This window comes from Amyelois transitella, chromosome 19 (genome assembly GCF_032362555.1).
Source record: "Amyelois transitella isolate CPQ chromosome 19, ilAmyTran1.1, whole genome shotgun sequence".
NCBI lineage: Eukaryota > Metazoa > Arthropoda > Insecta > Lepidoptera > Pyralidae > Amyelois > Amyelois transitella.
The window spans coordinates 4,937,495-4,964,313 of NC_083522.1; the positions used below are offsets into that span (position 1 = coordinate 4,937,495).

At 37.5% G+C, this 26,819-nt stretch overlaps 1 protein-coding gene across 1 annotated transcript; it reads right to left on the reverse strand.

Annotated features, from left to right (window-relative positions):
- Nucleotides 1-26,417, reverse strand: LOC106132666 (titin). The gene is made up of 4 exons (XM_013332137.2): nt 23,391-26,417; nt 23,052-23,314; nt 8,267-10,182; nt 1-8,139 (listed from the first exon to the last, which is right to left on the reverse strand). The coding sequence occupies exons 1-4, from the start codon at nt 26,202-26,204 to the stop codon at nt 194-196; spliced, it is 12,939 nt and encodes a 4,312-aa protein (XP_013187591.2). The 5' UTR covers nt 26,205-26,417; the 3' UTR covers nt 1-193.
- Between the last annotated feature and the right edge of the window lie 402 nt (nt 26,418-26,819).

Sequence of the window (26,819 nt, forward strand, 5' to 3'; positions counted from 1 at the left end):
TTATATAATATAATTTTTTATTACATGGCAATGTTTGACAATAAACTTTAAAAGGATGTTAAAATAAGTAAATAATGTTGGTAGTAATAAATTGTATAAAATAGGCGTAAATAACAGAATGAAGGCACGTTATTCTTATTAAGACTAGCAATTGTTAGCTCCGCGGATAACATTTTAAAGTAACTATGCTATATTACTTTTGAGACACTTTAGCGGCATAGAACTTGTGTTCCCTGGTATCTCGCGTATGTTTGAATGGCGTTTTAGGGGTCTCGATCAGAGTGGCTGGGCAGGTGCCGTGTACGTGAGATGTAAATTCACGTTTGTAACTGGTGGCGCCATCTCCTAAAATGAAAGTTGATGTATTTCCGTGATGGCGTGTTACTCGCTCAACTTTTTGCACTCGCTCCACATGTTCAGATCGTTCTGCTCTCTGTGTTTGTTCTGACCGAGAGAAACTGCCATATGATCGCGCTTCAGATTGACCGTAGAAGTCACCACCCACACGAAGATTATCTCTGGCATTCACTCTTGGCTGGCGTTCCACTACCAAAGTTGACTGACCATCTCTCCTACTCTGACTGCGCCGATCTGAACTATCAGAATGCTGTGAAATAACTCCCATATTGTCTCTGGCTGAGCGATGCATCGAACTTATGCTTTTCCTGTCAGAACTGTGAGTAGAGTTACTGATATATTCCCCACGTTCCCCGAGATTTCCAATGCTTTTACGCTGAGCAGCAGCTGTAGAACTAATAGAATGTTGGGCCTCGGTATTGGATGATACACCTTTTCGATGCAAGACTGCATTAGTGGAAGATGCGTCTGATACTAAATTTGACGACCGTTTATGATGGCCCACACGATATGAATTGTCTATAATAGTATTAGAATCATCACCGCCATGCATAGCTCTCTGAAATTCTAGGCTAGTTTTAGTAACACTATCGCTGAGTTGATTTCTGTTTATAGTATGGGACTGTTGAGAATTCCTTGAGCTGTTTTGTTCCACTTGAGTTACTTTAGAAATATTGGTTGAAACATTTCTTTGTGAGTGACTTTCACGATGTAAGTCCTGGCTACTAGAAGAAATAATATTTTGAGATGAATCACCATCCACTTTCCTTGTGATTTGATTTCCAGTTGAGTGTTGGCTTCCTAATGTTGATGTAGTTCCAGTTCGCCTTTGAGTATTAGTACTATCTGATGAGGCTATAGAATGATCTGATAACACTGATGTCATATTATGAACACCAACTTGCCTCTTTGTATTATTTTCAGATTGATGTGTTGTATTATGTTTTGATTGATAAGAATGAGCAACATGCCCATAGTGACTTTCGGTTGAAGTCGTGTTATGTTGACGATTGTTCACATCTTGATTACTGCTAGATGTTACCATCTGTTCGGATGATATAAATCTTTGACTGCCGTCATCTAAGCGTTGTTTTTGTCCTGAGCGATTCTGTTCTGATGAGATAAGTTTTAGATTAACATCATCCGGATGTTGCTTTTGATTTGTACGACTTGGACTTATACTATCACTAACATTCGTTTCTACATTTCGTGTTACTGTTACCCATTTGCCAGCTATTAGTTTCTTTTCCGTGATTTGTTTCATAACTTTCGTAGTAGATGAAGAAGATTTTAAGTTTCTTGAATCAATTGTTTGTGCACTAGTCTTATCTGTAATATCTCTGGAGATAGAACGATCTTTAGATTGCGGTGATTGACTCTTAATAACACCGTATTGTGTAGTTTTTTGAGACTGGTCACTTCGAGCATTAATATCACTCGAAGATACTACTGAACTTTTAATTTGATTGCTTGATTGCATATGCTTTGATGTTGTTTGTTCAGAAGTATGTGAACTACGCTTCGAATAGTTCTCGGAATGTACACTACGAGATTCATCATCACGTTGAATGGCAGAGGATCTTTGTGTAGTGCGAGACTCAACTTTTCGGTCATCGTTATCTGTTATGTTTGTTTCATCTACAATTATTCGTTTTTTCTCACTGGTACGAATATTTGTATCATCATGTGTTATTTCACCATTGTTGCTGAAATTTTCTTTTGGTTTAATTGGTTGTATTTTGTTGGCTGGGCTCCAATTTTGAGATTGTGGACGGTCAAATTCACCTTCGGGCTTTAAGTTGTCTTTTGGACGAACTTGAGATGGTGTATCACCTGGGGTCCATTTGGTAGGGCTTTGTTTAGTTACCTCGCCTTCAGGGTGTAAATTGTCCTTGGGTTTTATAGGAGTTTGTCTTTCACCTGTTTGCCATTTGGGTCTTGTTGGCCGATCAAAGTCCCCTTCTGGTTTTAAATTATCTCTTGGACGAACTTGTGCTGGTGTTTCTCCAGGCAGCCACTGCAATTTTGGCTTGTCCGTAAATTCTCCTTCTGGGTGCAAATTATCTTTTGGTTTTATCTGCTCAGGTCGATCTGCGTTAACCCATTTGGGCCTTGCAGGCCTATCAAAATCACCTTCAGGTTTCAAATTATCTTTAGGTCGTACTTGTGATGGTGTTTCTCCCGGCTGCCACTGTGTTGTAGGCCTCTTTTCGAAATCACCTTCTGGGTTTAGGTTGTCCTTTGGTCGCACTTGATCCGGTGTTTCACCCGGTTTCCACTGCGATTTGTACCTTTTCTCAAAATCACCTTCAGGCTGTAGGTTATCTTTCGGACGTACTTGTTTGGGTGTTTCACCTGGTTGCCATTGCGCTTGTGGCCGACTTTGCAAGTCTAGTTTTTCCCATTTGGGCCTGGATGATTTTTCAACATCTGATTGACCCTTCAGTTTCAAGGGTGAGCGATCATTATCATCTATTTTGTCAATGGCTGGTCTCTTTTCAAAGTCGGGCTGATCAAAATGTCCTGGTTTCAAATTATCTGTATGATAAACCATGGCTGAACGTTCACCTTTCGTAATCTTATAATCATCTCGTCTTTTGTGATCTTCAAACACTCCTTCGATTTTGAGATTGTCTTCTCTTCTTGTCAATTTCACTCTTTGTCCTTTAACTACACGGTATGTGTCGGATGTTCTCACATTTTCCATTCTTCCCTCCATCTTTAAATTATCTTCATGCTTAACCACAGCTGCTCTTTCACCACTAATTATGCTGTAATCATTTCTTTGTTTCATATCAATGAACTCCCCTTCTATTTTCAAATTATCTTCTCTTCTTATAATATCCACTCGTTCTACCTTTTGTTTTCGGTGTATGTCTGTTTCTCTTTCTAATGTTATATTATCAACCTGTTTGAACGGTTTGCGTTTTTCTGCTGGCTGCGAAGGAACTATTTCGGGTGTGTAGAATTTACCATCTGGTTTTAAATTATCTTTTGGTTTTACAACAGGTGCTCTTTCTCCTTTTATAGCACTATAATCATTACGAATTTTAAGATCAACAAACTCACCCTCAGTTCTTAAGTTATCCTCATGTTTTTGTATAACAACTCTTTCAACTTTATCAATACGTCTGTAATCATCTCGCGATCGATGAACATCTATTTTTCCTTCCATTTTTAGATGGTCTTCATGTTTTACTATATCAACACGATCACCTTTTGTAGCAGTGTAGTCAGTACGTCTTATTATTTCCATATCACCCTCAGGCTTTAAATTGTCATTTGGTTTTTTTTGCAGAGGCCTTTCACCTGAAACATGCTTTGGTTTTTGCGGTCTATCAAATTGACCTTCAGGTTTCAAATTATCTTGAGGCTTTTTAGGTGTTTGTCTTTCTGCCGGGCGCCATTCATCATGTTTTGGTTTTTCAAACTCTCCCTCAGGTTTAAGATTATCTTGAGGTTTCTTAGGCGTTTGCCTTTCTACAGGATGCCACTCTTTGGGTTCGGGTTTTTCGAAATGTCCTTCTGGTTTGAGATTATCCTGTGGTTTTATTATTTCTGGCCTTTCTGCAGGTCTCCACTTATCTTGTTTAGGCGTTTCAAATTCACCTTCTGGTTGTAAGTTATCTTTTGGTTTCTTAGGAGTTTGACGTTCTGCTGGGTGCCATTCATCATGTTTTGGTTTTTCAAATTCTCCTTCTGGATATAAATTATCTTTTGGTTTTTTAACCTCAGGTCTCTCAGCTGGGCGCCATTCAACATTCATAGGTTGTTCAAAATCACCTTCAGGTCTAAGGTTGTCTTTAGGCTTCTTTTGAACTGGTCGTTCCGCAGGACGCCATTCGTCATATTTTGGTTGTTCGAATTTACCTTCAGGTTTAAGATTGTCTTGCGGTCGTTTTTGAACGGGACGTTCTGCAGGTTGCCACTTTTCAGTTTTAGGAGTTTCAAAATTACCTTCAGGTCTCAAATTGTCATGTGGCTTTTTGGGTGTTTGACGTTCAGCGGGACGCCACTCGTCATGTTTTGGTTGTTCAAATTCGCCTTCAGGCTTGAGATTGTCTTTAGGTCTCTTTTGAATTGGTCGCTCAGCGGGTTTCCATTCATCTTGTTTTGGCTGTTCAAATTCACCCTCAGGTTTGAGATTATCTTGAGGTTTTTTAGGAGTTTGACGTTCAGCAGGACGCCATTCGTCGTGTTTTGGTTGCTCAAATTCACCTTCAGGTTTGAGGTTGTCTTTGGGTCTTTTCTGAATGGGTCGCTCAGCAGGTCTCCATTCATCATGTTTTGGTTGCTCGAATTCTCCCTCAGGCTTAAGATTGTCTTGGGGCTTAATTTGAACGGGACGTTCCGCAGGTCGCCATTTTTCAGGTTGAGGACTTTCAAAATCGCCTTCAGGTTTCAAATTATCATGTGGCTTTTTGGGTGATTGACGTTCAGCGGGACGCCATTCGTCATGTTTAGGCTGCTCGAATTCTCCTTCAGGTTTTAGATTATCTTTGGGTTTTCGTGGTGTCTGTCTTTCGGCTGGACGCCATTCTTCGTGTTTGGGTTGTTCAAAGTCACCCTCGGGTTTAAGATTATCTTGAGGCTTCTTGGGCGTTTGGCGTTCAGCAGGGCGCCATTCATCATGTTTTGGTTGCTCAAATTTACCTTCCGGCTTTAGATTGTCTTTTGGTCTCTTCTGAACTGGTCGCTCGGCAGGTCTCCATTCATCTTGTTTTGGCTGTTCGAATTCACCCTCAGGTTTAAGATTATCTTGGGGTTTCTTGGGCGTTTGGCGTTCAGCAGGACGCCATTCGTCATGTTTCGGTTGTTCAAATTCACCTTCAGGCCTAAGATTGTCTTTTGGTCTCTTCTGAACTGGTCGCTCAGCAGGACGCCAGTCTTCGTGTTTAGGCTGTTCAAAGTCGCCTTCTGGTCTTAAGTTATCCTGTGGCTTCTTAGGTGTTTGACGCTCAGCAGGACGCCATTCGTCATGTTTTGGCTGTTCAAATTCACCCTCAGGTTTAAGATTATCTTGGGGTCTTATTTGAACCGGGCGTTCAGCAGGTCGCCATTTTTCAGGTTTAGGAGTTTCAAAGTTCCCCTCTGGTCTTAAGTTATCCTGTGGCTTCTTAGGTGTTTGACGCTCAGCAGGGCGCCATTCGTCATGTTTTGGCTGTTCAAAGTCGCCTTCTGGTCTTAAGTTATCCTGTGGCTTCTTAGGTATTTGACGCTCAGCAGGACGCCATTCGTCATGTTTTGGCTGTTCAAATTCACCCTCAGGTTTAAGATTATCTTGGGGTCTTATTTGAACCGGGCGTTCAGCAGGTCGCCATTTTTCAGGTTTAGGAGTTTCAAAGTCCCCCTCTGGTCTTAAGTTATCCTGTGGCTTCTTAGGTGTTTGACGCTCAGCAGGACGCCATTCGTCATGTTTTGGCTGTTCAAAGTCGCCTTCTGGTCTTAAGTTATCCTGTGGCTTCTTAGGTGTTTGACGCTCAGCAGGACGCCATTCGTCATGTTTTGGCTGTTCAAAGTCGCCTTCTGGTCTTAAGTTATCCTGTGGCTTCTTAGGTGTTTGACGCTCAGCAGGACGCCATTCGTCATGTTTTGGCTGTTCAAATTCACCCTCAGGTTTAAGATTATCTTGGGGTCTTATTTGAACCGGGCGTTCAGCAGGTCGCCATTTTTCAGGTTTAGGAGTTTCAAAGTCCCCCTCTGGTCTTAAGTTATCCTGTGGCTTCTTAGGTGTTTGACGCTCAGCAGGACGCCATTCGTCATGTTTTGGCTGTTCAAATTCACCCTCAGGTCTCAAATTATCAAGTGGCTTTTTAGGCGATTGACGTTCAGCAGGTCGCCATTCATCTTGTTTAGGCTGTTCAAAGTCACCCTCAGGCCTTAGGTTATCTTGAGGCTTGATAGGTGTTTGACGTTCAGCAGGACGCCATTCGTCATGTTTAGGTTGTTCAAATTCTCCTTCAGGTTTAAGATTATCTTTAGGTTTTCGTGGTGTTTGACGTTCAGCAGGACGCCATTCATCCTGTTTTGGTTGCTCAAATTCACCTTCAGGTTTAAGGTTGTCTTTAGGTTTTTTCTGAACTGGTCGCTCAGCAGGTCTCCATTCATCTTGTTTTGGCTGTTCAAAATCACCCTCAGGTTTGAGATTATCTTGCGGTTTCTTTGGCGTTTGTCTTTCTGCTGGACGCCATTCATCATGTTTTGGTTTTTCAAACTCTCCTTCAGGTTTCAAATTATCTTTTGGTTTTTTGGCTTCGGGTCGTTCAGCAGGTCGCCATTCCTCATGTTTAGGATGTTCAAATTCCCCTTCTGGTTTAAGATTATCTTGTGGTTTCTTTTGGACAGGTCGCTCGGCTGGTCGCCATTGTTCAGGTTTGGGAGATTCGAAATCACCTTCTGGTCTTAAGTTGTCTTGTGGCTTTTTAGGCGTTTGACGTTCCGCTGGACGCCATTCGTCATGTTTTGGTTGTTCAAATTCACCCTCAGGTTTCAGGTTATCTTTTGGTCGTTTTTGAACCGGGCGTTCAGCCGGACGCCACTCATCAAGTTTAGGTTGTTGGAAATCGCCTTCTGGTTTGAGATTATCCTGCGGTTTTTTGGGTATTTGTCTCTCTGCTGGTCGCCATTCCTCGTATTTAGGTTGTTCAAATTCACCCTCCGGTTTTAAATTGTCTTTTGGCTTTCGAGGCATTTGCCTCTCAGCTGCACGCCACTCATCAAATTTAGGTTGTTCAAACTCGCCTTCAGGCTTAAGGTTATCTTGTGGTCTTATTTGCACTGGTCGTTCAGCAGGACGCCATTCTTCATGTTTCGGTTGTTCAAATTCACCTTCCGGTCTTAAATTATCCTGTGGCTTCTTTGGAGTTTGTCTTTCAGCTGGACGCCATTCGTCATGTTTTGGTTTTTCGAATTCGCCTTCTGGTTTAAGATTATCTTTGGGCTTTTTAGCCTCTGGTCGATCAGCGGGACGCCATTCTTCGTGTTTGGGCTGTTCAAATTTACCTTCAGGTCGAAGGTTATCCTGAGGTTTCTTTTGTACAGGACGCTCTGCAGGACGCCATTTTTCTGGTATAGGAGATTCAAAGTCGCCCTCTGGTTTTAAATTATCTTGTGGTTTTTTAGGTGTTTGTCTCTCTGCCGGACGCCATTCCTCGTGTTTTGGCTTTTCAAATTCTCCCTCCGGTTTCAAATTGTCTATCGGTTTTTTCGGAGTCTCTCTTTCAGCTGGCCGCCATTCTTCGTGCTTAGGTTTCTCGAAATCACCTTCTGGTTTTAGATTATCAATAGGCTTCTTTTGCTTCGGTCTTTCAGTGAGTTTGGGTTGAAATGCATCGTGCGAAACTGTGTGACTCTCGAATGTACCTTCCATGTGTAAATTGTCCTTTCTGACAATTTGTTGTTGCCTTATATCAGTTTCTTCATAGGTCCTGTATTCTTCTTGGGAGGTCGTCACCTTCTGTAAATCTTCAGTAGAATAAAACTTTTCGAAATCTTCCTTTGTCCATGTACGACGTCTTTGAGGGCGTTCAACTGGTGATACCTTTTCAGTATATTCTTGCTGATTCGATGTAACAAACTCTATTTCACCCTCATGAATAATATTGTCTGTTCTTTTAGTAACCAATGTTGTTCTTTCGACGATATCGGTGTAATCGATAAATTCCGATTTGTTTGTCGTATCTGTTATCATATCACCTTCTATTTTCGTCCACGTATTTCTGCGGACTGCTTTAGGTCGTTCTACGGGTTTGATCGTGTACTCTGACCGTGACGTTGTTGTATCTGTAAATAAAATCATGTTTCTTTATTTCGATGTTTGTACAGATATATTAAATGACGACATGTCTTTTCTAAACGAAAAGAAAACTAATTCTATGTATAATTATAAAAAAGAATATGTTTTGCTTACCTATGAATTCGCCTTCTGTGACGATGTTATCCACATGTCGAACAATTTCTGCTCGTTCACCTGTCACAACTTTATAGTCTTGCGTTATACTTCTTGTAGTAGTAAACTCGCCTTCAGGACGTAAATTATCTTCTGGTTTTTTCACTACGGCTTTCTCGGCTGGAACAAATTCGTCAGGTTTCCTTTTAGCAAATTCTCCCTCTGGTTTTAAATTATCTTCTGGTTTTTTCTGTTTTGGGCGTTCAGCAGGTGTCCATTTTTCCTTTTCTGGAGTTGTAAAGTCACCTTCGGGTTTCAAATTATCCTCAGGTCGTTTTACTGGCTCACGTTCTCCTGGTTGCCATTTCTCTGGTTTTCTTACTTCAAAGTCCCCTTCTGGTTTAAGATTATCTTCTGGTTTCTTCTGTTTAGGCCGTTCAGCGGGTCTCCATTTTTCTTTTTCAGGCGTTGTGAAATCTCCTTCTGGCTTCAAATTATCTTCAGGACGTTTTACTGGCTCACGTTCTCCCGGTTGCCATTTCTCTGGTTTTCTTACTTCAAAGTCCCCTTCTGGTTTAAGATTATCTTCTGGTTTCTTCTGTTTAGGTCGTTCTGCGGGTCTCCATTTTTCTTTTTCAGGCGTTGTGAACTCTCCTTCTGGCTTCAAATTATCTTCAGGACGTTTAACTGGTGCTCTGTCTCCGGGTTGCCATTCATCAGGTTTTCTCTTTTCAAAGTCACCTTCGGGCCTTAGGTTATCTTCCGGACGGCGAACTGGAGCTCTTTCCCCTGGACGCCAATCTTCAGGTTTTCTTTTCTCAAAGTCACCTTCAGGCCTTAAATTATCCTCAGGTTTAATAGCTTTTGGTCTATCGCTTGGACGCCATTTCTCAGGGTGACGCTTTTCAAAATCTCCCTCTGGTTTAAGATTGTCCTCTGGCTTATGAACAGGAGCTCTATCGCCAGGACGCCACTCTTCCGGACGACGTTTTTCAAAGTCGCCTTCAGGTCTTAAATTATCCTCAGGTTTAACAGGTTTTGACCTCTCAGCTGGACGCCAGGGTTCTTTATCTGGCGCAGTGAATTCTCCTTCAGGTTTCAGATTATCATCAGGTCGGCGTACTGGTGCTCTATCTCCAGGGCGCCATTCTTCGGGGCGCCTTTTTTCAAATTCACCTTCTGGTCGCAGGTTATCTTCTGGTCGGCGAACGGGAGCTCGATCGCCTGGACGCCAGTCTTCTGGTTGACGTTTTTCAAACTCACCTTCCGGTTTCAAATTATCTTCTGGTCGTTTAACCGGAGCTCTGTCACCTGGTCGCCATTCTTCAGGCCGACGTTTCTCAAAATCGCCTTCAGGTCTAAGATTATCATCAGGTTTCTTCGGTTTCTGTCTTTCCGCGGGTCTCCATGGCTCTTTTTCGGGGGTTGTGAATTCACCTTCTGGTCTCAAATTATCATCAGGTCTTCGAACAGGTGCGCGATCGCCTGGACGCCATTCGTCAGGTTTTCTTTTTTCAAAGTCACCTTCCGGTTTCAAGTTATCTTCTGGTCTCTTGACAGGAGCTCTATCACCTGGTCGCCATTCTTCCGGACGTCGTTTTTCAAAGTTACCTTCGGGCTTTAAATTGTCTTCGGGTTTTTTAACGGGTGCCCTCTCACCAGGCCGCCACTCCTCGGGTCGCCGTCTTTCGAAGTCACCTTCAGGTTTAAGGTTGTCTTCGGGTTTTTGGGGCTTCGGTCGTTCCGCAGGTTGCCAATGAGGACGCTGTGGCTCTTGGAAGTCTCCCTCGAGGCGTAAATGATCTTCGTGGTGAACGGCGGTGGTACGGCTCACATGTTTTTCGTCGTAATCTTGTTTGTATGCGGAGACCACGCTCGTAGTGTGCTCCACATCGAACAATGGCTCCGGGACATCGTTGTGTGGGCAGCGGTGACGCCTGGAAACGTTATGAAAATCATTTTAAAAAAAGAACATGTTCCTCATTAAAATTTTACCTGGTTTTCGAAATATGTATATTCTACTATCCTTGTTAAAATCACACCTTTTCAGACGATAGGGATGTAAATACAGCGGAAAATATCTTGGTGGCGGCAAAGGCGGTAATATCAGAGACTCCATCGTTTCCACCCATGGCGTTCTATTACACTTTATTTAGTTACGTACGGGATCTACTAATCAAGACATTTTTACATTCACTTACAGGTCGTAAACAACACGTTTTAAATATTACGCGAGAACGTTCCGATTTATGATTTTTGTCATTTTAGCATGTAAGTATACAAAAATAATGAGATGACATGTTACAATTCAGATTTCCTTTCTTTTAGTTTTTTATTCATATTTTAAACCTTTGTGTACTTTTAAACGAATTTTAATAGATAGTATTACTATAACTAGGTTCCGGCCAGCAGAGAGGAGCCCGCGGCGCGCACTGCCGTATGAAACTCTGCGTTGCCTGAAACTTCAGCCGTACGGAAACCGAGTCCATATTGACGATTTTCGTATGTACAAATTTTCTCACACCAATTTTCAGCATAACCTTTATGAATTTATAATTGCTGTTTGTTCAAATGCTTCTTTACAATCAATACAAAGCCTGCCATTGACCTATAAAAATTTTGTTTAATCCACTTTTTTCTACAATATCATAAGTATTTTGTTTCCCATATCTTTAAAACCTTAATTATGTTAGACATTAAACTTAACTTATTAAATCGGTAGTTTTTCAATACTAAAAATAATAATAATGCAGTAACGTCGCTTATACATATGTAGCTGTTACGCTGACCTACTGAGGTAGCCATGGTAACTCATGGTACTTTCCTGAAAAATGTCAACGAACTTGGGTGCATGCATAATCTACAAACTAGGAAACCCAAACCATTCTAAATGCCATCAGACATCGATTTTTTCAAAAGGCACCTTTAGTGAATATGTACTTTCTTCGCGCATCTAGTTACATAACCTACATTTGACATTTTAATCATAATCTACTTTAGTGAAAAAATTTAGTTTTTGTGGTAAAGAATACTCATAATTTCATCGAACCACGTTTGCTCAAATCACATTGTCTTAACGTAGGCTAATTTTCATCGCTTCCTTATATAATTTACATAGCACTATTTAGTCCGATTACTTTGAAAAGAAGCATAAGAAAATCAGAAGGGGCTATTCATGAGTTCATGACACACGCTTTCGAATAAATGCAAGCTGCAATTTGCAATGCAATCCCAATATAGCTGTGAGTCAATGCGTCGGCGAACCGGCCCGAATGCGTCGAGTCGACCCCCTTTCATCTTGCAAGGAGATCCACCCACAGTCTGAAGTATAAGGTCTTTATTATCCTTATTATAAACTTTAGTACATTAATTCAAGTGTTCAATATAAAACTTACTACTGAAATCTACTTACTACCTTCTTTGTAAAGAGTCAGATGACGATCAAGTAAAAAAGTTATGCAAGTACCTAATTTAAATGGAGCTGTTTTTCCTCCCTGAAAACTAATCCAGATGAGCTCGCAATCTACGGTCGGAATTTTACGGTCGACCACCGAGCACGAAAAGATCATCTTAAATGTTCTACTTTCAATAGCCCCTTATGTCCCTTGATATTGAGCAATGTGTAATTAATAGTCGATGCTCTACCATCTGTCGCCTAGCGATGGAGACCAAACATGTCCTAAATCTGTCGTGTCGTGGATTCTCCTAATCGCGATCGATATCTGTCTTGTTAATGCTGATTGTATCTACATGTGAACAAACATTCATATTACAGTCGTGGTTAAAAACATCGTGTTCTAATAAAAATAACTGTATAGTCGTTTTATGGTTTGTCAAACGACTAGACAACGACGTAAGAAGTTTATGTAGTATGTAGTAAATTGGTTTCTATTGAGCAGAAACTCCGAAGATAGTATCCAAGATTACCTACAGTAGCCTGCCTATTCAATGCTGCCTTCAAGCATAAAATTGAAACAGCCATATACACTCTACTGTTAAAAACGCTAGATAGTTTATAAAAATCGCTCATATGACGCCAGTTAAGCTCGCATGTAAATTTAAAGCACACAATGAACAGTGTAAGTCATTTCATTACCTTATCGCCTTAACCATTTTAAAACAATAACATACTTAACACAGTTTTTTTGTAAATGCAACCACGTACACAAGTTATCTATGGCTACTGGCTGAATAGTCTCTACAGAGGATTACCTACACAGAGCCTGATTAGTGGCTCGCCAACCATGTCAAACAGAGGGTTCTTATCACATATTATAAGCCTTATTAATAACATTAATCTAATACATATATTGGAAATTCAGAAGCATCACATTGTAATGTATCACAGAATTAATGTTGTTATCTATTTATAAATTCGGTTCTTACATTTATACACATTTACAAACCAATCGCTGCCTTACTTTCTATTGTTTCTATAAATACAGTACACTATTAAATAACAACTAAGTAATGTGAAAAGCTTTATTCAAATAACATATCCTAAATTTCCTTTTAGTTCTATTCGGCATAGGAATTATTATTGCCACTTTGTTCTTGGTTAAATTTGATTTTAAATAAGCATCGATTTTTAATTTTATAAAATATCTTATGCCTACCTACACCACAGAAAAACAACAAAATGTTAAAAATAGTAGGTTCTTTATATGATTCAGTGGCAATGAGGATTCCATGAAGGCCCTGACACGACGAATAAAAATAATTATGACTTCAGCTCTGCGGCCATAACAGGGCTCTTTGATTCATTTGCTGAAATACCTACCCACTCACTTCGATATGTTACATCTGCGAAATCATTGGAATGGCTAAATCTCCCCCAAATTTTCGACTAAAATAATATAAATTAGACATTTACCTGAGGACCATGGTTAAACGATGACACCGAACTACATACATACCTACATTACTAAATTTCATCCTTTCTAATTAAGGGAGGTGCACATCAATCAAGACATTTCATAAAACTTTCAGATCTTCGTGGTTGATAACTAATAGTTATACGGGACAGTTATCCGCTGAGTATCATTTCACACAATATAAATCAGGCAAAACAATCATAATGACAATATTGTTTGGGAATTAAAAATGGCAAGCCAAGAATGGTGTATACCTTCAGTTGGATTTAAACGAGATCCAAAAATGTGCTTCGGTAACGTAGGTAGGTATGTTACATACAACCTAAAAACCGTAAAGTAGATATAAAACATAAATCTGAGTAACTCTGTTGATCAGTGTAAATAGCTCTACCATGACGTGATCCAACTATCTAAATTACGATTTAGCACGAAACGTTTGCATTGCATAGCTACTGTCGGATTGTGAACATTGCTATTTAAGGACCATCAATGTGATATTACTCACAATCAGTCTCAGACTACACAGAACGATCTCTTCTGGTCTTAAAGCTGTCTTTCAACTACGACCCACTAGTTATGCAGAATATAATTTAATGAGGGATTTTTTCTAATAGATTTTCCGTGTATCCCACTAGTCCCATTAAGTTGTCCCATAGTGCGACAAGTTGAACGAGTTTGTCCCAGTTGTCCCAAGCATCTACATGTCCACACAGTTTTGCAATGAATATTTTGAGTTTGAGTTTGGGACAAGTGACACTATTGTTTTATATCTTTGATCGAGTTCCATTTCTCTGGTCATTCATGTAGGTACAATGTCAGATTATTGGAAATAACAAGAAGTCACAATGGATTAATTGTTTTTCGTAGAAATCTCATAGTTACGTGTCATGTAAATAAAAGTTTGCATATTCGGAGACGTGACTCCACAATGAACATCTGTTCACTTACTGAGTCATGGCAAGCATCGAATGACGCTATGAACGAGCCTTCTATATTGGGAAAATTACTCAACTGCATTTCTCGCTTAGCGTCCTTCACCACTGCATTTTGACTCTTTGCTGTAAAGATGTTAGAGATCAAATTATAATACTATCATATACTTGGATAACACATAACGCCAATACCGCGCAGAAGAAAGTTGGAATTAGTTATGTTGTTATGATGAGTTCAATTTGCATGACTAACGAGCTGAACAACACAAGATATTTTCTCATCAAGAAAAAGATTCATAAAATCGTTAATACTCAGGGGATCTTCATATAAGGAGCTTGAAAACGTCTGCGACCCCGAAGCGCAGGACTTGGAAAGTTGTTTCGAGCGGTCTACCTAAAACGGACAAGTGCCCACCATGTCGTATTGGATTGCGACTTCGAGAAACCACTGCCATATTTCGAAACCTATTTTTTATCTAGATTGCTGTAAATGTATTTTTGGCTAATTTCTACCTTTATCCTGTCTCACAAATTTTGAATTATCACATTTAACTCTTTGGGAGTAGGTTGCTGCAAACTGCAAATCTACCTGCATCATGCTGCAAGATGTAAATGCAGTGATTTCTCCGCTGACTGTACTGTACATGTTGGTGACTTTTTTTATACAACATAGGTATTTTAATATGATCTATCAAGAGTTGACAACAGAATGCAACTTCTTATCACAACTATGATAAGATATGTTGGTATTCTAATCTTATTTCTTTCGTTTACAAAAGAGGACGGTTTCAAACGAATATTGTTTCGGCCAAATTGCCATGAAAAATCGGAAATAATGAGTGTAGGTGGTAAGCACTGTTTGCCAGTCTCCAACAGTGGGGCGGGCAAGGTCGGCGACCATATGGCTTGTCTAATGTCTAGCTGCACACGCGAGCTCAAAATTAAGCAATTGCTCTAACATTCTAAATAATCTAATCCGACCTTCAAACTTTGCCGATGAAAAATGAATAGACCGGGCTGGCGGCAAATTATTTTGCACTTGAAAATTTTGTTCCGATGGGGCCGTTGCCTTGGCAGCTTCCGAGAGATCACAAAAAAATCTGAGCTCATCCATTAATTTATTTGATGTACCTTCGCCAAAATAAGTGCAGCATCCAGTTTACTTATCTAAACTAAGTAAATTGCACTACTAGGTAATCGCCGTTTTCTGTAAATACCTATTTACTTTCAATTTAAGGCCTAATGTAGTACGCAGAAAATTTCAGATTTTCTAAAAATTTATTTTTAAAATTACTTATAATGTTATTTGTTTATTACGGCAGTCTTATCCAATTTAATTAAGTAGCAGACAACCAACCTGAAAAAGTAAATCGAATTCAAATTATGAAAGCGCCAATACCAAACCAAGAGACCTACACAAAGGCTGGGGGTGACGTAAGCCTGCAAACGTCCTGTGTTCGAAAACGTTAAGTTACATCGCAAGTAAACAAGAAACGAGTTTGAGCGAGGACGTGGGCTTGGTGATATCATCGCCGAGAATAGCGCAGCCTGAGAGCTGAGATCTGAGGTCGTATGCACCACTTACACGTCACGTATCTTTCTAATTGGCCCGACGATTTTGTTTACAATAACCAGCGATTTAGTTCACCTCTCACGCGATAGCATGTGGGAATCGATGCAGCTTTAAACGTCCATAGTTGTATCGACAATATTATTCGTAACTCAATAATGATAGAATTACAAAAATATAACACTCGAAGTTTTAATCGAACAACCCTGCATTTTATTTCACAAATAAGAAGGTAATAGGAACGATAATTTCGAGACAAAACCAGATCTTTTCACAACTATTTAAAGTAAGAATCCTATGTCGCTTTCGTATAATTTGAGCTATTATTATAAAACTTAAAGACTACATAATTTCTGTACCTCTTCCATAATAAGTGAAGCACATTCTTGCTTTAATATTGCAAACCTACAACAAGTAAATCAAATCTTTAGAACAATCAACGACAAAAAATTTGAATCCAATTGCTTCAATTAAATCAAGTAAGCAATAAAACGACAAAGAAAATGTTCGTCATAAATAAAACTACGTAGGTCGGTATAAGGTCAATTGAGATGGAGAATATTTTTCAATTGAGGAACTGGTCACCCGTAGGCGTCTAATGCACGGATAGTTGTTATGGTCTGATGAAATGATGTTATCAGTCACTCAGCTGGCAACGTCTGATCTTCAACTACAATCAAATGATTTTTGTAATCAGGATATGCAGTAATTTTAGTGTCGGTATAACTGCACTAGGACTTGCTTCATGAGTACCAGCCTCGTGCCTCTTATCAGTAACATTATTTTAAGAATATTATAAATTGTAATAAAATTTTAATTAAAATTACGGTACATAAACTAAACAAATAGATTTACCTAGTTAGAAATTAAAAAAAAAACGTTGGTATGATCATTGAATTTAAAAGAAAAAAACTTTGAATATATTGTTTAATTGATGCTACGAGTACTATTGCGAATATAATATCGCTCCATTTTCGTTTCGAGCGAGACAAGGTTATTTAAACAATAATTAACATTATCTGAGCTGTCTAACCTGCCATTTACAGATAAAATTGTGGTTCAAGACCAAAGTTGTAGTTATTTTATAAACATTTATTGTAGAATCAAACAAAAGTCTATTTAAAGTTAGTGTCCCATTCCCATCAAACACTTACAAGAATTTGCATACAATTGATAGTAATTCCCAAACCAGTAAAGTTCTCTGTACTTTTATTTACTTCCCAATCTGGAATGTGTTAGTACTTACATATATTAACTCATGACTTTCAAGCAAGTTTTTGGAGTTCCTCTACATAAAAGTTTCGGTATTTAATTTCATTTCATAGAAAGTCCATAATAGTAAATTTAAATGTTTAATTAAGCTTGATTAGCTTCTTATTTTATAATGAATTTTTAATTACAATCCATATATTATATTCTCTTTTATTGCTGCTATGTAGAAACGATAATGGATCTGCGTTTTTCCTACTTTGGATGAAGGCCAGAGTTTATACCTAGTAATGTATAAAATTTAGCCTTCTTAAACCTACCTTATTGGGAGAACAACATCGATTAGTAATACTGAATTAAGTCTTGATTGAAGTTTCATAAACAAACTATCAGACATAGCGCATACCTACAACAGTTTTAAAATTTAAAGACATTTTAAAAGCATCCTTTTTTACCAGATCAAATTCCGCGGGGTACTCTCCCAAATGCATAAAATTCATATAGCAACACATCGATCACCCAATATGGCGCTGCCACTTGTTAGATACCATGTATCAGACGTGCCTCGAATGACTGGAACACCAACGTTTACAATTCTAATCCAGTCACGTGCAGACCAAGACTTGTACAAAGCCTTAAGGTTGTACAGCGATTACTAATAGTGCATACAATCTATTGATTGCAAATATTTTATGCTTTCTACGATTGCGAAATTTAAACGCGCTTGTTTGGAAATTTCGCTTTGCAAAGTGTTAGTAATGCCGTGTGTAGGTAGAGGCCACATAAACTCCTAAGATTATTATAGTTACGGTTTTGATAGACGCTATGTTGGGTTTGACATTTTTAAGAGAAATATGCAATCTTTTTAGAATTATTTACAATATTATATTATACAAATACGAAAGTAGGTATATTAATATATTGTTATATATTAATATACTTTTGACTGAATTGTATAGATATTATACTGCAATTGAATTTAATGTAGATAAGATCTGAATTCTAAGCAAATACGGATTCAAAGTTTACGATGAGCTCATGCGCTACAAATTATAAGTCACGTTTGATGTTGTGTCTGTAGCTTGAGCTGCAGAAATCACTGCGTGACAAATGTTATTCTAAACCATAACGCATAAACTCAAAAAGTACTAAACCTATTCTAAAGATGTAATTTGTAACAACCCTTTTTGGATGTTCCTCGCAAAGCTAATCATTCATACATAGTTATGAACGTAGAATCGCACCCATTCCCCGAAGAGGCAGTGAAAGCGATGATGATGCAAGTGAAATTGCTTCTTAAGGGGAACTTATTGAAAAACACCGAATAGGTAGGTATTTTTGTTTTTGATCAATTTTTGGGGAGTAGGCACGCAGTTGCTCAATCTGCGAGTACATGAACAACTGTCAATTTAGTACAAAGCCCTTTACAAGCAACATGTCGCAAACCATAACAACGCCGTCATGGTCATGGGTCTGCACACGATCCACAGCCACAATGCTACTGTGGTAGCACAGATCATACGTACGATCATACTTTCACAACTAGTTATTATAATAATTCACTTAAAAATTAACACAATGATTATATAGCGTGTGTCAGCTACTTCTCTGCAGATTTTAAAAGTCAATAAAGTAAAAGGCTCATAAAGCGATTTTTCTTCTAGGTGATGGGCTAGGAACATGTCACCATTAACCCAGCTGAATAAGAGATAAACACGTGATACTAATGTTTTTACATTTTTAATTCACGGATACTACATGGAGCCGCATGATAAAGAAGCCGACCCCGAGTAACGGGAAACAGCGAGGACAAATAAGAAGAAGAAGTGCACTATAACTCGTAGGTACCTAATTAGTCTTTTTACGCAGTAGAATGGTGTAATACTAATGTTATTAGACCATAGCATTATGTGTATTCAAAATAGCTGCTTTCACGGCTTTGAAAATTGATTTTATCGTCTGGTAACTACTTACTTAAATTATAAGTTACGGAACACCCACGGATCAGAACTATGTACAGATTTATGCTACCTAGGTAGTTTAGAATTGTCTAAAATAAATAAGTAGACAGGTAGGTCTAATAAGTTACCAAGATTAACTTGTAAAAAAATTTGTTACCTTTTGAAAAAATAATAAAAAGTAATTTTATACTGTGGTTAGATACATTAAATAATTAAGGCTACTCAGGTAACTATATTCTATCAATATGACTTAAAATAGAGTTGAAAACTCTCAGTTTCCCATACAAATTATTCAATATCAACTACGAACTCAACGAACAATCAGCTTAATTAGGAAGCATTATCTACAATTAGTTAATCCCTTGAATAAAAATACATAATCGATCTAGACTCATCTTTTACAGGCAGGTGTAATAAATTATTTACCAATTGAGAGATGAAAATGAAAACTCAAAATAATCGATTAATAATAGAAGAACCTACCAAAAATAATAACAAAGTCACTCTACAAGAAGATTCATCTGTAATCAGCAAACGGAAATGAGGACTGACATTTTAGACTATTTTTGTAGTGAGTATTCACTCATTGGTTATTCACTAACCTTTGATTAACTAGGGCACCTGAAATAAGAATGACGTAGTCTGTGTTCTTTATGTTTTGTTTAATTAAAGATAGATCGTGACCAACTCTTGACATTCATTAGTCCACCGACGGATAACAAAATGTCTTTTATCGATACATGTGTCTGTATCACTTCTCTATTTATATGTGTGCGTCAACAAACTGTTTGTTCACAAGAAGGGGAAAGGTCATGGAAAAATGCATTATAGGAAGCGAGGATTTAATTACTGCACTTTATTATACTATTTCGCACGAAACTAGGTAAATATTCTTTAGATTAGGGCACGATTCTTTTTCCTCGCTTTTTGAATAAGGATTTGGAATAGGAAGCGTACAGATAAAAGCTTTACGTTATAAAGCTTTTATCTGTACGCAATTGTACTAATAAATTGTAGACTTAAATAGAGAAACTGCACTACTTTCTCAACTTATCGCTAAATGAAACTAGTTCTGATTTCTTTCCATTTTCCTATAGAAGGGTTTCAGTAAAGACTAGAATGTCTAAATAAGGAGTTGCGTTGTTCAGTCTTGGAAGCAAAGAAAATTGGAATCAATAATTTAAAATTACATTGTAATCATCATCATCGTAACCCATAGGTACTGATACATGTCCAGCAGTGTGCTTTACCTACTGAGTTTTCCTTCGTATGGCGTACGCTAAAAAAACTTTTTTAATTGTCTATATTATTCTGAGAATTTTATAGCTAGTAGAATTACTTCTGATTATGATGGAACAAAATCAAATCAATGAGTTTAGCGAAGGTCATACCTACTTACCATTCAATAAACAATATTTTCTAACTTTTATAAGTAAACTTTATATTAAATTGAATAATAATCTTCTTCTTTTCTTTACTAAGTATCCCCCTACAAGTTACTACGGATAGATAGCTATTTGATACAGAAGCTAATAGTACCAGGTGCAGTATGGCACCAACGCCTACCATAAATACCTTGTTCCATTTCAAGCAAAATTTTTTTTAACAATGTTAAAGAACTGAGTTGTTTTATTATGTATGTTTTATTTTTAACATTCTTAATAAAATATTTCAAAAATTCTTGTAAAAACTGTTCAATAACAGTAAAAGTATTTATGAGGGAATGGTCTATGTTTATGGCTGTTTAAACATAGCACTTAAAATGTATGACCTTGACCGTATAAACAAAGTCTGTATTTTTTCGAAGATAGGTAAGTAAAAAATAATAAAAACTGTGTTATTTTTAGAAAGACAATTTGAATGTAAAAATGGGAAATCAGTAAAATATATGAATGTCTAAAGCCATCGCATCCGTATTAAAGCTATCAATTCTAACAGCCATAAAAGTATCGTTCGTGCTCTATCGTACAGCAAACAACGCGACACGATATGCCGTGATTTTCTACGTTTAACCAATATACCTACATTATAACAACTTTTAATAATAATACAAATAGCTGAGCGTGGCCTATCAGATATCTTTTCAAGACTGTTGGCTCTGTCTACCCCACAAGGGATATAGACGTGACCATATGTATGTAATAATAATGTAAGCAGAAACATTCAAAAATTTGCACCAACCTGTTTGTAAATTCGTTTGACTAAGGTCGATGATCTCATCTTATGCTCATGAATTTTTATCATTGGAAGCGCTCATCACGACTCTTTTATAAAATTCAGTACAGTTTGAACAGTTGGTTTTCAACAAACGGATATAAGTATATCAAACAATAGAAATATGTAAGAGCTCTTGCTGTCTATGTAAGACCATATAGGTATTCTACCTATCTATATGCGTGGAAGTTAAAATGCTCAAGTATAAGTACATCTAAGTCTGAATTTGTGCACCTGATTTAATCGTCGATATGACATTTTTGATCAATTCTGTGAAGGTCTGCTAGATATTGTTATCATCCCAAAACTAGGTTCATTTGATACTTTTAAAGACACGATTACAAAACATTTTGTGATAATTATAAAGGAATTGATACATTTTAAAACTAGTTATGGATTGAGGCCGTCGCTAATGAAATGACACTTATTTCGAGACACCTACTCGACTTGGAGCTCAACTGGAGCTTATAAATAAGGCCCTTGCGAAACAGCGGAAGATGAATGACTAATAGTAAGTAGGTAGGTACCTACCTATCTCAAACTACTTAAGGTTATCTCAGAACTCTAAACATTTGCGACTAGGCTACGATAAACGATTTAAGTAACTCTCTAAATCTATAAGTTAAAGACAGTAACGTAATAAGCACGAATAAAACCAAAACAATGTGATAGGAATCATGTGGCCATGACATTAGGTATGACCAGATGGCAAGAATATAATGATACCAATTCCAATGTTTTGTCCAACTGGGCAAATCGCCAACATAACTAATAAGTGTAAATAAACCGCAACGTCATGAAAATTTCTTTTTATTTTCATTAAATAGGTAATTACATGTTAACTAAGTTTCATATTGAAGTGAATAATTTATATAAACACCAATTAAGTTTGTAAAGTCATCGCTACAAATAAAGTTGGTCGGAATTAGAATTGAAAATTTAACATTATGACGTGACATGACGAATGGTTACTGACACAAGAAGCAGTCGTTAGCAGGCATTGCGTAAGCGCACTTAAAAACAATATTTCGTACAAGATTATGAACAACCGAGTCTTCAATTCACTTTAAAACAAATATCATCAAATCTTCGTTATTTAAAATTAGATCAATGTTTAATTTTAAAATTTCCTCACGGAGTTTGTAGAGGTATATATACCTCCCTAAAGTGATACCATATTATAGCGTTGTTTAACTAACGAAAACATTGTATACAAATAATTATCAAGTACATACATGGTCTAAATTTTTATCAGAAAACAAACATCTAATCATGATAAAAATCTGCGATTTATGGAACCGATGTTACGTATATAGCGAGTTTAAAATTAAATATAAACAAAAATATATCGACTGTACGCCATAATCTATAACTTTCCTTCTTAACCTTGAATGCTCTTCCTATTATTAAAAATATTGCCATCCAAATTCAATAAGTCCAAAAAAATAATTGAAATAATCACAGCAGTTTTAGTTCGATCTACCTAATGTTTGTGAACAAAGTGAAAAATAACTAGAAACGTTATTTTTATTAGTAAAAATATAAGGGTAAATTGCTAACTAATCTATCTACTATCTTGTACCTATATCAATAAATTAAGTGGGTCTTGGACACATTTCCTTGCAAAATGAATACTTAGGTAGGTATATTTTTTTTTTGGACACATTACGACTATTAAAATCCTCCACATAGAAAAAGACAAGTGTATAGGTACGAAACATACTGATTTCCTAATCGTTATAGGAACTACCTATCATCATCAATTTATAACTAGGTGAATGGGCCTTGCCGTGGTCATCACACAATGAAGGTCCATTAACGTCCACCGCCGCCGGTAAAATTACAACATGCTTTGTTATATGACCTAAGTAACAACGGTTTTCCAACAGGGACTCAAAATAACAAATGACATATGTACGATAACATCAATTCGTTCAGTTGCCTTTCATTAAGGTGTGATCAAAAGCGCAGGTGTGATAAATTATACTTTCATTAATAGGTTTCAAACACGTGGGCATTTTTTTAGTATTAATAAAGATCACTCACCCACAAGTGCAGATTTCGCAAATGCATTGTTCTGTGATAACCGTCTTTTCTGGTTTCTTGGGGCCGCCATGTTTAGGTCTTCTCTCATCTATGATGACGGTCTTTTCAGTTGTTGTCTTGTCGTCCCGCACAGATCTTCTATCATCGATGATAGTCTCATCGTAGACGGTGCGGACGGATTTATCTTCTCGAGTATCGGTAATAGCATGGTCTACCACGTCGTATTCTCGAATTTCGTCATATTTCGTCGAGTGGACATCGGTCTAAAAATTTACAATAAGTCAATAATGGTACGACAACAAAGAATTGCTTTTGAAATCATAACAAGTTTGAACTTACCGAGTTTTTGAAGTCTAACGCACTCTTATCGACGAAAACATTAGTTCTGACTTTCTCATCTTCTTTTGCATCTTCAAACGTTGTTTCTTTCCTGGTTATACCATTTTCAGTTATATAACGAGTAACTTCGATTTGGCTTCTATTCTTTTCTACTTCAAATGATTTCTTCGTTATATCTCCACTAGTAGTCGTTAAAACAGTAGTTTCTTCAGTATCTATACCTTCATAGAGATCCTTAACATCTTCATTAATTTTTGTTCCAAATGTTACTTTTTCTATTCTTTTAAAGGGATATTTTTTCACGGTGTCGATAATTTCTTTCAGTACACGATCATCAATGTTTCTACTGATGACTATATTTTTATCACTTACTTTGACGTCTTTCTTGTACTGTGATGTTTCTATAATTTTACGAAGATCACTGATGGACGTAAAATCCTTTATATCACGAGATGATAATATTATATTTTCTTCAGTATCCTGACGTTTCAAATGGTGTCTCGGTTGTTCTGGTTTTCCAAACGGTGAAACTTTTGTAGGTTTTTTAGGTCGACCCTCATCGGTTTCATAAATAAACTTTCCGTTCCAAGCGCCAGTGCTTCTTTCGTACGTTGTTAAGGTATCTTTTGTCTGAGAAGTTGAAGTAGAGCTCTGGGTTTGCTTTTCTAAATTTTTCTTTTCAGTCACCAAAAAATCGGTGTTTGTTGTCACGTCGCTAATATTTTTTGAACTTGATTGTATATCAGTCGCTGAATTAACTGTTGTAGTATAATCAAGAGTTCTATTTACAGATGTATCCTGCTCTGTAATTGCCTTTTTCTTTGTAAAGTCTCCTTCATAAACATTTCTTGTTGACGCAATTTCTTTGCCATCTTTATATAAAACAGATTCTTCTGTTAACTGTGTAGAGCTTGTTGGCACGCCATTTTTTCCAGTATCATAATGAGATTCTTTATCTAGAATGTGACGGGAATATTCATGCTGGGGTTTAATACCAGTACCACTAACATTGTGACTTTTTTCGTAAGTTGAAAGATCTTTACTATCACCCCACTCTCTGTGAGAACTATCAACAATTTTTTGTTCTCCATCTACAATTTCAAAAACATAAGATGAAGTTGAAGCCTGCTGTGCACTGCTAGTGTTACTTTTTAATATTTTTGTAGAAAAATTTACATTATCTGTATTAGGAAGTTGTAACATATCGCCCACCTTTTTTAATTCATTCTTTATAGTAGAATCATATCCATAGAAGTTTGATGAATCGGTTGTGTTTATATTTTGTCTTCTGTCATCGACAATTCGTTTACTTGATGTCACATTTTTGACGCTATCATGAGTATTTTTTTCAGTACTAAAGTCTTTCGAAGTAATGTTTGAATATTGATCTTGAGGTGTACGTTGATCTTGATTTGACTTTAATTCTTGTTTTTTATTAATATTTTTCTCTGAAAATGTCTTTTTAGACTTCATTTCACTTTCAATCAATTCTTTATCGCTTACAATATTACTTTTGAAGATATTTGAATCTTTTGAAGTAACAATTGAATGTGGGTGCTCAGATGGGAGTTGATCTTGAGAAGAATTAATTTGTTGCATATTAACATTATTTTTCTCCGAAGTGATACTCTGATGACTGGTTATATTACTTCCATCTTTGATAAGTTTAGAATCTTCTTTGATTGTAATTTCACTTGTGGGTTTTATGCCGTCTTTTCCAGTATCATATTTAGATTTCATGTCGTAATTTTCTTGACTATGAACAGTTTGGGGTTTAATATTTGATCCACTAACGCTAGCGTAGGATTCCTTTGAAGCTTGTTCTTGAGCATTTCCCCATTCTCTCTTAGAATTGTCAATTACTCTTTCCTTTCCGTCTACTATTTCAACAACATATGATGATGACGATGATTTTGTAACACTGCTGCTCTTCATTTCACTCGATTTGGAAGTGCTAGAGTATTCTTTAGTTTTGATGTTTTTGTCAAGATTTCCTTCGCCTCCATAAAAGTTGGCTGTATCTGATTTTACAGTTTGGATCCGATTTGAAGGTTCTGGGGAGTTTTGATAAGCTACTTTCTCGCGTTTCTTGGTATCTTTAACATTGACTATTTTACCGTTGATCAACTTCTTCGTCGTATTAGCATTCACAGATGACTGTGTACTTGTTGTGTCCTGGCGTTCCGATTGTAAGAAGGCATTCGTCACATTAGCTTTATCGGACCTTGATACAAATCCGGGATTCACATGAGCAACATTTGTGGTAGATTTTTCAATAAATGCTGTATCAAGAGTCTTGTTGGCAGCATTTGAATCCATAGTTCTGTCAAATGATTGACTATGGTTGGAACCTGAGTGGTGAATCGACTGTGAGGTTGATTGAAACTCCTCGCTCTTAGAACTCTGGTGGTGCGAGGACGATGACGATTCTTGTAAAACAGATGACGATACGAACTCACCAGTGTTTGATTGAGACATGTCACTTACGTGATGTTCTTGCGATCGTGTTTGAGACAAATCAGTCATAGATGGAGCTTCAGTAATAATATAATGTGGGTGGCTATTGTAGTGCTCGGATATAGTAGAGCCGCTTATCGAAGCATGATCGGTTACATCAGTTATCATAAGCGGGTCATCTTCCTCGACCTTTACCTCGATATAGCGCACCTTCTTACCGGAGCTGACCTTCTGCAAGGTGTTGCTGCTCTGTTGGACGGAAGTGGAAGTGCTGCTCTTCTGTACACTAGTCGAAGCACTACTCGACGTCACTTCAGTTGATTTCGATTGCTTAGTCTTTTTATTTTTAATTGTCATTTTGAAGCACTTAAATTACCGAACTAAGTTCTTAATAAATATGAGATTCTTAAATAACGATTAAATATGTTTTAAATACGTGTTCTACAGCGAAATTATCACATAATAGTCAAACAATTGCCATGTATTGGAATGATCGCGAGAGTCGTTCGTGTCGAGTCGTGAGCGTGCGCGCGCGTAGCTGGGCACGGTCTCGCGGATTCTGAGCTGCGCTCGCGCCGGCGCCCCCCGTCACACCTTGACGCCGCGAAGCGTCGCCCACTGCCACCATCAGACCTTCACGACACGTAAGCGCTTACATCTCGGTATCAGACTCATTCATACCAAAAATGGTGTAAAAGCTGCCACCGTCGAAACTGTATGCTCAAGGAGGCTGAATGAATAATCAATGAGCCAACTAAATAAAAATGAAAAATTAACTCATGAAAGAATAAAATCGGTGGATTAATAACAAAATACCTAGTAGGTTAAAATTGAGTTACTAGCATTGTGTTGTGCTCTTTGCTCTTTGTTTTGTTTATATACTTACCTAGTTACAAAGCTGTGAAAATACTAACATAGCTTTTTAAATTATTTGCCTATCCGTAACGACACGTAACATAAGATGCAGTGGAT

Bases quoted from the DNA above. Each gene is read 5' to 3' on its own strand.
- LOC106132666 (XM_013332137.2), bottom strand. From the start codon at position 26,204: ATGACAATTAAAAATAAAAAGACTAAGCAATCGAAATCAACTGAAGTG. The intron at 23,315-23,390 runs GTAAGTTCAAAC...GTAAATTTTTAG, and splicing joins CGTTAGACTTCAAAAACTCG to ACCGATGTCCACTCGACGAA. The intron at 10,183-23,051 runs GTGAGTGATCTT...TAACGTTTCCAG, and splicing joins TGCGAAATCTGCACTTGTGG to GCGTCACCGCTGCCCACACA.